We start from the raw sequence: 13,993 nt of genomic DNA, 5'->3' as shown, positions 1-13,993 counted from the left end.
GCAAACACGGGTAGGGTGAAAAAAGGTGGGCTTTGGTGGCTTGACCATAAGCCCATAAACAGTTTCTCAGGACTAACCTGAAGAAACTTAGTAGACTCAACATACAAAGTGGTCAGGGTTTGGGGATGTTTTTTGATTCCCCATCCCCTCCCACACCCCCCAGCTTACGCAACAAAAATTATAAAGTTACACAAAATAAAGAAACCATGTTGGTGTCATTTCCGCAATCTACTAGAGAAAGTTATTTTGTCTATGTTCTCCTAATTACTGTAACATTTAGTAATCAAAATTAAGAAGATCACTAAATGTATAAGATTGCAGAGTTGCTATCTTACTTCTGTAGCACTTACAGGTTTTAAAGTAATGTGAAAGTAGTAAGAACATTTATATTGAATATACACACTAGACAAAGCAGCACACAGAAAACTGCTCTGCGTTTTTTTCACCAGCCCTAGCATAAATGTGACCCTGATCAATTTAAATTTGCAAATTGAATTTCATACAGTGCCAACAGAGAAAAAACCAATTATACCTAAGTCAAGAAGCCTGTCCCCAGGGCGGTTCCACTTCCAACCTTCTAGCTGCTGGTGTTCTGTATATTGCAACCTTCTGTCATGGAACACAACTCTTATAATACTCTAACAAAGAAGAAAACAAGCATCTGATGAGCCACAAAGTTACTATACGTTTAGAAACTGCCTTAAGATAAAGCACTAGAACATCCCAGAATAGCCACAGTGCTGATAACCACGTATTTACAGCAAAAAATTTGGCAATCATCAGTATCCCAAAATGTTCCAGAACACAGAAATAGAACTGAGCAGCAGGAGATATTCGAAAACGTGGTAAAAATGCAAGAGAGAGTTACATCTGATTGTATATTCTAAATGGCACTATGAATTACATGCAGTGAGCTGAGCAACACTAACAGCACAGTATCAACACTGTGTAGGCAACACAAACGTATTTTAGAGAACAAGCACAAAAGACGTCATTTATTCTGAAAAGCGATGAATATAGTTTGACCATTTTTTTCATTGGGAATGTTTTGAATTTTTGTAGACAATTTTAAGAACTAAAATTAATAGAAAAATCCCTTCCAAGTATTTATAAACATATTTACAACAAATCTATGATTTTAATAGTAAGAATAAACAACTTCCAAACTATTCCAACTGTTCTAGCTGAAATATTAATCTAAAAATACTATGATGCAATTAACTTTATTCAGCTAGAAGCAATTAGCCAACAGTACCTATTTTTGTGACCAATTCTGCTACAACTGTGCTCTTAGTCAGATTAAAGAAACATTTCTATTCTGCTGCATCAATGCACATACAAAGCAATTTGTTATACAGAGGGGAAAAAAACCTGTATACATGAATTGCTACTGGACAAACACAATGTAGACAAACTTTTTAAAGTTTCATTTTTTCCCATTGGCCCACAGTCTTACTTGTATTAACAGTGGATAAAAGTATTCAAAAAAACCCGAAGAACTTTTAAATGAAGTGCATCCTCCAGATACATTGCGTTTCCTTGGTTTTATTCCAAAGATAACAGAAAGCACATGTGTGCACACACACACGTACAAACATACCACTCCTTTTTCACTGCAAACTGGCAAGTTTGGAAGTTGGAAATATCTGCAGCCACCTTCACCAACATGAAATGTCTTCTTTGTTGAAATACTGGGATTCCAGTATTTAAGTGTCCGAAATGGAAAATTTGTTGCTGCGGCATTACAATGCCTTGCTATGGTAAAATTTACTTTTTTGAACTTTTACACCGCTTTGTCCTATTTTACCTACCAAATGGCTCATCACCAATATAGGAACCTATAAAATTACAGCAGAGAGATTCCCCAAAGCTACAAGGAAGGAGCACCTAAGGGGGCAAAATAGTCAACACGCTTATTACAGCAAGTCAACAAGCCAAGCTGTAAAAGATTTAATTACAGAACTCGCAAATCCCAGTTTTATGCTTGTGCTGCAATTATCTCTGAAACAAACTTCCTGAAATTATCTCTGAACAAGCATCCCACAGACAAATAAGAACAAGGCACAGGACTACACAAGGCAGACAAAGTTCACAAATTATATAGCCCAAAGTTGACAGGTAAAGACTCAGCCTCCCATGGGCACACTGTTACGGGGCACTTATCAGTACCACTGTCAAAGTGACTTTAATTGAAGTTTTTCCCTTCTTTCCTACTACCTGAATAAGATTTTTCAGAGAATTTAGATGCTTATAACAAAAATCCAAACCCTTCCCCTTCACCAGTTCTTTTAATAATTTGTACCATGAATTGGGCATTTTTCAGTCTGCCCCATTCTTATACTTGTATCAATACCTCAGATCCACAGTACCTTCTGTTAACATTGAAGCACAAGGAGACAAATCTGGAATTAGGAAAAGGAGCTCAGCTGTGGAACAAACTGCTCAATGAGCAGCAAAATTAGAGATCTGTTTTCCTATGGATATAGCTCCAATATCCCACTGTTGCAAAAAGCACAGGTTGGCTCCATGTGTCTTCCATAACACCTATTAAGAAACATCCTCATAATACCTCCACTTCTTTCTAAATGATCCTCTAGCCTCCTTCCACATCTCCTAATCACTTGAAATGGACAAGGAAATGGCTCAGAAGATGTTGGATACGAAACTATAGACAACTAGGTATCTTAATCTTTGCATAAAATAATTTGGTCTTCAGTACATACAAGTACTCTATGCATCAGGTATTCATATTCATACTTCTTTTTTTAAATATCACTGGTCTACATTCATTCTGAACAAGTATCTAGTGACAGCAGGAAAAAAAAAAAATCCATAAAATGTACAGTCTCTAAATTGGATTTCTCTCACCTGACTTTAGATACCTAAATTTGAGATCACTGTTACCACAGCTTCCTTTTACTCAGCAGAAAGACATCGGCACATTTAGTGGAGATTCATCTAATCTTAAATCAGACTGCAGATCTCATAAAGGGTACCTGAAGTGATGAGCTCACTTTTACCTATCTGAAGTTACATGAAACTAACCCATTCATAAACGGGGAAATGCATACATGTATATTCTTTTAATTTGTAGTAAACCTGAAACAACAAAACTAGGCATTAGGTTCCCCTGTGCCTATTTTCTTTATTGGTCAGATCAGCTGGTCCACCATCCTCCGTGAATCAGAGTACAATAAAAAGTTAAGAACTACTCTTTTCATATGCAATCAGCAGAGGTTTGTTAGTAACACTATCTAGAGAACTTCAATTCACCTTCACCAGTTTTCCATTGATCTCTGGTATGTCTCCAGCTTTCCGATTATCTAGCATCCGTATTTCATAGGACTGACCTTTAAAAAGAAAAAAGTTTGTATCAGTAGAAGAGTTAGAGCACAAAGTTATTTTGTCTTTAATGCACCTGAATTAGCTTTTGTTCACAGTACACGAGAACAGTAACCGAAACTTGTGTTTAAGAGATTTTTATAACAAGGTTCACTTCACAACACAGGAATTAGGGCAACAAAGTGGAACTTCTTGGTCCTTTTAAAACTATGGATACTTTCAAAGTTTAAAGTATTTCATTTTACATGCAGTGTAAGTACTCGTTTCTCTATTTTTTTCCGAAGAAAAACTTACCTTCAAAGCTGAATTCCTTTATTTTTGAAACTGATGAAAGGCAATACACTGAGAACCACAGACTGGTCTTCTGAAACTAACTCCCGCAAAGAGTTTTTATACTCTTCAAACAAAATACATAGTATTCTCCCATGTTTCATTTTGCCCATGTACCTGTTGCTTTTGTATGATTTGCAGGCTTTGTATTATTTCCGAAGTAAGCCTTTAAAAGAGCTAGTTACTGGTTATTTCAAACAGGTATGAGTGAACCTATGCTTCTAATGAATTTGATGAACTGTTATGCTTCATAAGAGAGAAAGTTAGAAGTAATTCATTTGAACTATGGGGATTTTTTTCTTCTAAGGTGAGCAGCATGTATTCATTTGCAAAAATGAATTTCTAAAATACAAGACAAAATAGATTATTAAAATATAGGACAAAACAGATTTCAAGACGTTCACTAAGATCAAGTGCAGTAAACTCGTTACCTTCTACATTACCCTCCAAACTACCTTTACGCTCTAGTGTTTACTACATTTAAAAGACATTTATTGGCTTGCCCTACAAGGTAAAGGCTCAGCTGTTATACCCCCGTGAACAAGCAAACGATTTCTTCAACTCCTTTCACTGCTCCATAGACTGATGTTACCCTCAACTATGGACTGTTTGGCATTTTTTTGCTGTAACACCATTAGCACATTTATGTATATACTCTACACATGTACAGGCTTTCTTTACTCCAGCAGCACTTGATTGTCGATGACAGAAATCTATATGAAAACTAAATGTACCTAGTGCAGCTGAGTAAAGCAACAGATCGTTTCTCCTCCTATATTTAACAGGAGGGAATTTTTTTTCCTGTTAATGAGATTTGTTCAATTACCAGTGTTATTTTGCTCACATAGAGATCTAACACATGTAAGTCCATTTGCATTTATAGACAGCATCAGGTTTGGTTTTTTTTAATCTAGCACTATTAATAAAACTTTTGCTAATATTTCCCTGTTCTCTTTGACTATTATTTTGAAAGGCGGGAGCGGGGAGAAAAAAAAATTTTTGATTGCTTGCTCAACAAGTGTAGCTAACCTTTTACAGGTACAAAATAATACTATAAGACTAAAGATTTGATGAAAGTAAAAATCAAAGAATGCCAGGCTCAAAAATGCAAAAATAGCATGGGGAGTTTTCAAAACAAAGGGACAGATAAGTTTCATTCTGGATTTTTGGACATGTAGCTGCTCTGAAAGTATAAAGAGCCTCACAGCACTGATCGTAGTAATCTCTATAGGAGAGCCATAGATACCACTTTCTCTGCTGTTTCCTGAAGAGCGGCCACAGGAGCAAGGCTAGGAACTTTAACTGCCCACTGCTTAACACTGAAACAAGAGTACCCACCTTCACAAAAATCACAGAATGGTTGAGGTTGGAAGGGACCTCTGGAGGTCATCTTGTCCAACCCCCCTGCTCAAGCAGAGCCACCTGGAGCCGGTTGCCCAGGACCAAGTCCAGGCTGCTTCTGAGTATCTCAAGGATGCTCATCCAGCCCATACTTCATTAGGTTCTCTATGAGGATCTTATGGGAGAAAATAGCAAAAGCCTTATTGAAGACAATGACTTGTGGACAATATCCACTGCTCTCCCCTTGTCTACAAGCCAGCCATTTCATCATAGAAGTTTATCAAGTTGGTCAAGCATGACTTCCCCATGGTGAATCCATGCGGACTACTCCTGATGACCTTCGTGTCCTTCATATGCCTGGAAATGGTTCCCAGGATTAGTTACTCCATCACCTTCCCAGGGATGGAGGTGAGGCTGACCAGCCTGTAGTTCCCTGGGTCCTCCTCTTTGCCTTTTTTGAAGATCAGAGCAACGTTTGCTTTCCTCCAGTCCTCATGCACCTCTCCTAGTCACCATGATCATTCAAAGACTATTGAGTAGCCTCGCAATGACATCTACCAGCTCCCTCAGCCCTTGTGGGTGCATCCCATGAGGGCCCATGGATTTATTTATGCCCAGTTTGCTTAAGTATTCCCTGATGTGTTCCTCTTCCACCAAGGGTACATATACCTTGCTCCAGTCTTTCCCCCGATCTCTAGGGCCTGGGATTCCTGAAGGCCAGTGTTGCTAATCAAGAACGAGGCAAAAAAGGCATTTAATCCCTCAGCTTTTTTCATGTCCTGTGCCACCAGGGCCCCTGCCCCATTCAGCAGCGGCCCCACATCTTCTCGTCTTCCTTTTGCCACTTATGTACTTTCAGATGCCCATCTTGTTGTCTTTGACATTCCTTGCCAGATCCAACTCATGGGCTTTAGCTTTCCTGACTGCATCTCTGCATGCTCACACAGTGTCTCTGTATTTCTCCCAGGTTATCTGTCCCTGCTTCCACCTTCTGTAAGCCTCCTTTTTGTGTTTGAGTTTTGCCAGGAGCTCCTTGCTCATCCATGCAGGCCTCCTGGGATTTTTGCCTGACTTGCTGCTCATTGGGATCCACTGCTCTTGGGGCTGGAGGAGGTGATCATTGAATATTAACCAGCTTTCTTGGGCCCCTCTTCCCCCCGGGGCCTTATCCCATGGGACTCTACCACGAGGATCATTGAAGAGGCCAGAGTCTGCTCTCCTGAAGTCCAGTGATGTGATCTTTCTTTCTGCCCTACTTCCTCCTCTCAGGATCCTGAACTCTACCATCTAATGGTCACGGCAGCCAAGGCTGCCTTCGACCTTCACATCCCCAATGAGCCCTTCCTTGTTGTATGAGGTATAGCAGAGCACCTCTCCTTGTTGGCTCCTCTATCGCTTGGGTCAGGAAGCTGTCATCAATGCTCTCCAGGAACCTCCCGGATTGTTCATGCCCTGCTGTATCGTCCCTCCAGCAGACATCAGGATGGCTGAAGTCCCCCTATGAGGACCACAGCCTGTGAACATGAGGCTACTTCTCTAGCTCTTTGTATAAGGCCTCATCTTCTTCCTGGTCAGGGGGCAGACACCCACTACAATGTCACCCATATTGTTCTGCTCTTTAATCCTTACCCATAAGCTCTTAGTTGGCGCATCCATCCCTAGGCAGAGCTCCAGGCATTCTAGCTGTTCTCCCACATAAAGGGCAACTCCCCCTTCCTTATCTTCTTGTCCTGCCTTTCCAGTATCCCTCCACTGCAACATTCCACTCATGCAAGCCATCTCATCATGTCTCCATGATCCCAGCAAGATCATAGCGCTACAATTGCACACAGATGTGTAATTCCTTGTGTTTACTTCCCATGCTGCTTGCATTAACGCACATGCACTTCCGAGAGGCACCCCACCATGCTGATTTCCCAGAAAGGGTTTTGGGGTTTCCCCATAATGGTGCTCTATAGGCACTTCCTTGTTTACATCCAAATGTTGGAGGTGACCCTGTTTAAGCCCCCTCTTGTTGATTTTGTGTTCCCTTTCAGGCACATCACTCCAGGCCCTTTGCCCTCTCACAGTGCTGCTGGTAACTCTCTCCCTCCCCTGTCCTTCCTGCTTCAAAGCCCTCCATACCAGGTCAGCCATCCTGCTGGAAAAGGTACCTTTGCCCCCCACCCCTTACTGAGGTGGATCCCAGGTCTCCCAAGCAGTCCTTTGCATTCACAGAACTACAAGCCTAGCTGCACTGTGTAAACCGACCTAAAGAACGCCTCCCCTTTAAAAGCAATTCTCTTCCATACCACTTCTGCTATTCGATATACATCTAGCTGAACAGCAGCCAACTCAAAACACTGCCCTACAACTCTGATACGCATTCTCAGTGGACTCATTTAACAGATTTTACAGTTAGCAAACCCCTGAATAACCAACCATCATCAGTCCAAGATTTGAACTTCTAGAATCAGCTTCAGCTGAAAACCTAATCACTTTAAATATTCCATCAGCTCATAGAATCATAGAATAACTCAAGTTGGAAGGGACCCATAAGGATCAAGTCCAACTCTGTGTTCCGCACAGGACTATCCAGAACTAAATCATGTGACTAAGATCATCATCCAGACACTCCTTGAACTCTGAACGATGCTCTTAGCTATGCCAATTAAAACACTTACTGACAGAGGGTAAAGTCAGGGCTTGCTTAAGTATTGCCTTAGGAAATGTCACCATAGCTTAACAGACAGGGCAAATGTCCCCGTTGCTTCTGGTATTCCCAAACCAGTAAACTAAGACAACTGCTGATGAAATTAGAGAGGGTATTTGCTTTCTATGGTACTGCCTATTCACAATCCTCTTGAAAATGATTTAAGGCAAGACGCTGCCTGGTAATGGAGCCAAACTAGAAACCAGATAACTGAAGTCACCAGGATTAAAATGACTCTTTTTCTAGAGGACTTAATCCAACTCATTACACAAACACATGTGCCAGTACAGCTCAGTGTTGCAAACTGATCCTTATTCTAAGATGGCTCCGGTATGAAAGATGTAATCTCTCGAGACTATTCAAAGTTGGCGGGTTTTTTTTTTGATATATATATATATACACTAACAGCTAGTAAAGAGGTTTTTTAGGAAAAAGTCTTAACCTAGGCAGCAAACGTACTGTCTTTCTGTCTAAACTATTAGCATAGAAGGGAAGTTGGCCACCTGGGTTTTTTTTTTTGCATATTTATTTAGAAAAAAGGCTATACCAATGCCTTCATTTTTCAACATCAGGTAAGTTACCTAGGACACTGAAAAACAGCAAAACTGCTTTGCAAAAGAAATCTTTACATTAAGAGATTTTCAAAGGCAGATTAAACATTTACAGTCATTTCAGACACTGTCACTTAAATGGCAAGCTCTTCTCAAAGGCGAGATAGCAAACGCTTTCTTCCTTCAGCTTGCTGCCTTGTGCTGGTTCCCCAGCTGATCTTCAAGCTTTGTGCTTGGTCAGGGAGGCTGGATCCTGGCACTGAAGAAAACAAAGTGTATTTCTACAGAGTTTAAAGTTTATAAAACTTTGAAGTTTTTTAAACAGTGCAAAGCATCTTGCTGGTCCAGAATACTGCTGCAATTGTACTGTTTTCTGCTGAAGAGAACACTCAGGGTACAAAAAGTGATAATAAATAAAGTACACCTGACTAAGCAAATGGCTGAACTATGCAATCACATGTTTGTAAGAAACTACAAATCGCCTAAAGAACTTCCATTATTCTCCTTACTAGAAAAGTCAAGTAATGTTTAAAACATATTTAGAAAGGCTGGGTACTGCAAGATGAAACACTTAGCAACTTTATTCACACAGAAAGCTGAAAATGATGCTTTGTCATCATGTCAGTATCAAATTAGATACAATCTGCTCTCACAGATTTTAGGGCCCCAGTACAAAGTCAAACACCTCCAGGTATGAAATGCATCACCAGAAGTTCACACTACTAGAAGCATTTCAACTTGAGTAAAACGGATACCTTATCAAGAAAATACACATGTAAAATACACAAATTCTGCAACCTAGTAAAGCAATTAGTAAGTTAAATAGCTCACAAAGATCAAGGAAAATTCACCAATATGTATTTTAAATTATGTCCTCTTAACTACACACTAAAGTAGTACACTGCTCAGAGAAGCACACGAGCTAAGAAGATTAATTGTACCAAAACATGGTAGGATATGGAAAACAAATGGTGAATGTATTTTTTAATTCACAGAATCATAGAATACCAGGTTGGAAGGGACCTCAAGGATCATCTGGTCCAACCTTTCTAGACAAGAGCACAGTCTAGACAAGATGGCCCAGCACCCTGTCCAGCTGAGTCTTGAACGTGTTCAGTGTAGTGGAGTCAACCACTTCCCTAGGGAGATTATTCCAATGACTGACTGTTCTCATTGTGAAAAATTTACCCCTCGTGTCCAATGGGAATCTCCCTGGGAGTAACCTGTACCCGTTACCCCTTGTTCTCACCACGTGACTCCTTGTAAAAAGGGAGTCTCCATCTTCTTTGTAGCTCCCCTTTAAGTACTGGTACATGGTAATGAGATCACCTCTAAGCCTCCTTTTCTCAAGGCTGAACAAACCCAGCTCTCTCAGCCTATCCTCATATGGCAGATTATTTTTATTTTTCATGCAAACTGTGCTGCAGGACTGCGTCTTCTAATTACAGCACTGTCTATTGAGAGATTTTTGGGTTGAAGTCCACAAAGAAAACAAGAAGCAAAACTAAATCTAGGAACCGTGATCCTAGAGCGTTAGAGTTGGGAGTAGGGTGGGAGCGTACAAAGCCATCGATATGGTCCAAAACAAATGATAAATGGTTTTATTTGAGTTTGGAATACTAGCTGACTAAACTTAGGACACCAGTGTCATTTCCAGAGGTGAGGGAGGTTTTATCACATGGCAATGACTACATTCAGATTATTTTACCCAGCAGTCAATACCCTCTGTAGAAGGAAAACTGAATTTTCATGCAAATCAACCACAAGCTATGAGGAAAAAACAGGAAGACTCATTCTCATAAATGTAGACAGGCAATAGTGAAATACACACAAACCAAAGGTAACTACAAAGGTAGCTCCACTTGTGTTTATGTTTCAAACATAATACTGTTCTGGGCAGATACGTATAGCTAATTTGAGAACAATTACAGTGCCCTCTGTTGTGCAACACCTTTTGTTTAGGGATTGACATTTTAGCATTTATTATGACTTTTTGGGGGTGTTTGTGTGTACCTTATGCAAATATCATCTAATTAACTTGCTATTATCAATCAAGTTTAAACAGGAATGCAAAATTAGTCTTGTATTTTAAGCTATTACTACCTGACATTTGTCTCCTAAAAGCTCTGTTGGCTTGATTTTCTTGGGGGAGGTGGGGGATGGAGAGGGATAAACACACACAGCAGGGGAAAAAAAAAAAATATCCACGCTCTAAAAGGGAAGTAATGACAGACTATACCTGTGAGTTGAACCAAACAACACTACTAGTAAGGTATCCAACTTCATTTTTGACTTGCATTTATTTTGGATGTACCCACATGTATCACACTTCAGTTTTAGACTTGCACCACAAGCTGCATTCACTATAGTTATGCAGTTAGAGTTAGTATATATGGATTATAGTTAGTATATATGGATACCAACCTTGATTCAAGTATGTAAGAGTTTCATCATATAATTTTACTGCCGGAGATGTTGCAGCACACATAACATACTGGAAGGGTGGATGTTTGGTCTCATTTTCTTGTGGAAGGCTGGAATCTTCCTGTTTGAAAATAGGCAGTGCCAAAACATCACTGAAAAGAACAAACAAATAACTTTGTGAGACTGTTGGCCCTGTTTTGCCTGAAGTTAAAGAAAAAAAGTTATTTGTGACTTAAAAAAAACCCACAGTGTTACAGGTGCAGAATTGTGTCACTCTGATTTTATTAGTGAAAACAACGTAAGCAGTATCCAAAACATTTTCCACCAAAATTTTAGGCTAGGATACATAAACAATGCTCTGGGACCTCAGCAGACAATAAAGTAAGTTGTGCTGATCCTCTGAAAATTTGATCTTCAGTTCTTGTCTCCACTGAAAAAAATCAGTTTACTATTCACCTGTCAACACAGGCAAGCTTGCCTAATACACGTGCAGCTGAGAGCAATGCATTTACTTTGTTCTTTGAAAAAATATATTCCCCAAAGTTACTTACACTGTGAAAATCTTTCTCCCCATTTAGTGTAATTGTATCTAACTATTAATTCTGTTGATATTAAAGATTTTTCAATCTTAACTTTTTTTAGGCTTTAGCACACCAGATAGCACAAAAATGATTAAGCAGCAGATGCACAAAACCTAAGTTATAGAAAGTATATGCCAAGACTCACTTCACTTACAGACATAAGACCAGAAAAACTCTGGAACAGCAAAGTTTCTGAAGAGTAAAGAGCAATCCATGCTGTCCACAGGTAGCAGTAACAGAGACAGCTTCACCACAACCAGCAAACTCATCATCTGCTTTCTACAGAATTAAACATTCTGTATTAACAATATATTTGTTTTCCTTGTATACAGTAATCCTTCATAAATAAAACTTCAAAGAGATTAGTGAGTTCTGTTTAAAGGTAGTTTTTCTAGCACTGAATTTTTGTTCATGATGAAATTCTTATCTGCAGATCCCTGAAACTTCCTTTGAAACCTAGTTTCTAAACTGAAGATTTCTCACACAACCTCACCTGTTGCTTCAGTTTTTAATCTGCATGTATCTTTTGTTTTTCTCTTGCATGGATCACAATCATAGATTCAATATTTTTTGTAAAAGAATTAGAAATGTCTTCTGTATTGCACTATTATTTACACTTTATACCCTTGAAGTAAAATTATTTTTTGCTGTTCCTCATTTCTGTGAGAGGTTGCTTTATTTGAAGAGAACTCTGTAATTCCTCTTGAATTCCAGATCATATCTGGAAAATCAAAAAGTATTGGTATCATAATCAACTTAAAAAGTGAAATTACAGCCAATATTTCTATGTCACAGAAGGCTATAGGATAGACTTGGTCTACGTAAGCATTAGGTACAAGGAGTGCAGCTGGGGCATCCCAACTTTTCTTTCAGAGCACATGCCACATACAGTAAGTTAAAGCCCACATCATATTGCACTTCCCTGGCTACCTGGAAGAAGTTCTATTGACCTGAAAGAGGAAATACTTATGAACACTGAGAAAGCTTAAGAAGTTTGTCTATACCTTGTAGAAACTGAATAGTCTCTCCCAAAAAATAACAACTAGAATGAAAAAAGACCAAAAAAAAGACACCCATACAGGTTCCTTTCCACTAGGAAGAAACCACAGGAGATGCTACAAACAGGCATGCGAGAGGACAAGGCAGGATACTGTCCAAAAAAATCAGTACAAGCCTGCTCAACCATACCTTAGCTACTTCTGATACCAGCTCCCCAAAACAGAGCCCAGAGGAGGCTGTATTCCTTAACTAGGTACAAAGGAAGGCAATGTGAAATACCCACTTAAGAGAGATTGGTGGACTGCTGCTTGAGGATGACTCAGAAGGAACAACGAGATGCTTCATGCCTTGATGTCAGTCAAAAGGGCAGCATGAGCGGAGGGCAGCCCAACACAAGAGGGAGCAGTGCGACAAGCAGAGAGAAGCATCGTCCCAAGACGGGACTTCTACACCAGGAACCCATGCTCGTCACACACTTTGGCACATAAAACACTACTTGGTGTTTTTATGAAGAGGAACTTTAAAACAGAAAGAACACGGAAACAATAACGATGTTTAAAATACACACGTAAGAGTCAAAGTGCAACAAAGTAGGCATGCAAAGTACCTCACCAAATAAATAACCTGCAGTTCTTGACTAACTTCTAGAGCACTTGCTTTCACATAGCACGCAAGATTAAGAGGAGTCGTCTTTTGTGTATTTATAAAAAATATCTTTCAAGCCTTCATCTTCCACCCACAATTTGAAGATAAACATGCATCTGGTCTAGCTTAAGAATGTGTGCTGTGGTTAATGAACTAGTTGAATTAACAGACAAGGCACTGGAAGCCAACAAATACAAATGGAAGACAAATTTAGCCAGTTTCAAACCTACTTTTGCTAATACTTACAAAGTGGTAATGACTAACTGCCACTGCAGAAGAAAAAAACAAGACGACACCCAACTCCTCAACCCTACAATTTAGTTGTAAGGAGAGCATAATGCGTATTCTTAAATGCCACCATTCCAAAAAAATGCTCCAGCAAACAGCATGAGGCAAATGTAAGAATCTTCATTTATTTTCCCAAATAAAAACATACATTTTTCTTATAAAAGGAAGTCTTCTGGGTACTAGTACATTCCAAAGGAAAAGAGAAGCCAATGCAATTTAAAACTCCTTCCTAGACCGTCTTTAAATAAATACCGTTTAAATAACATTTTGATTTGTTCACTCATAAAGAATGAAATATCAGTGTTTTCACATTTAAACATACACTTGTTCCCATCTAAAAACAGTTAAAAGCTGCAGGCAATTAAAAAGAGTCAATAAGGTATGAATAAAGTATTTCAAATTAAGATTTGAAAGTGCCAGTGATAAAGAAATGTTAACCAATTTTAGAGCCAACTATTAATTCCTCATAAAAAAAGCGATGTATCTTTTCTGACTTTCAAGAAGGATGCCGCTATGAAGCGACTGACTGGTCTATCCTTCAGTCACCGTGGTACAGCAACAGAGGATGACCAGTTTTATTCGATACCCGTGAGCCTATGGTTCAGCAACGCAAAAGGTCTTCTGGGCAGTCCTGGCATAAAGAATTTCTGCCAGATGTGCTGCTCCCTCCCCACCCTTCCCCTCTACAAAATATCTTCTTGGCTACGTTGGGATCTCTACCAGTTCATAGCACAGCCCAACACACAGCTACACAACTGAGGGTGGCAAAAGCAGGTGATAAAAATCTTACTGTAGAGAAA

At 39.4% G+C, this 13,993-nt stretch overlaps 1 protein-coding gene across 5 annotated transcripts in view; it reads right to left on the bottom strand.

Annotated features, from left to right (window-relative positions):
- Window positions 1-13,993, bottom strand: part of UBP1 (upstream binding protein 1) — a 58,332-nt gene that overhangs the window by 20,766 nt on the left and 23,573 nt on the right. For all 5 annotated transcript variants that reach the window (XM_009464448.2, XM_087768662.1, XM_087768678.1 and 2 more), the window contains 3 exons: window positions 10,681-10,832; window positions 3,274-3,350; window positions 533-638 (listed from right to left, as the gene is read on the bottom strand). In XM_009464448.2, the coding sequence (XP_009462723.2) occupies window positions 533-638; window positions 3,274-3,350; window positions 10,681-10,832 (335 nt within the window). The remainder of the gene's footprint in view (window positions 1-532; window positions 639-3,273; window positions 3,351-10,680; window positions 10,833-13,993) is intronic.

The sequence above is a fragment of the Nipponia nippon genome, unplaced genomic scaffold (assembly GCF_047370975.1).
Source record: "Nipponia nippon isolate SJK-2023a ecotype South Korea unplaced genomic scaffold, ASM4737097v1 scaffold_1, whole genome shotgun sequence".
In the NCBI taxonomy this organism is placed as follows: Eukaryota; Metazoa; Chordata; class Aves; order Pelecaniformes; family Threskiornithidae; genus Nipponia; species Nipponia nippon.
This window is presented reverse-complemented; position numbering and strand designations above follow the sequence as displayed.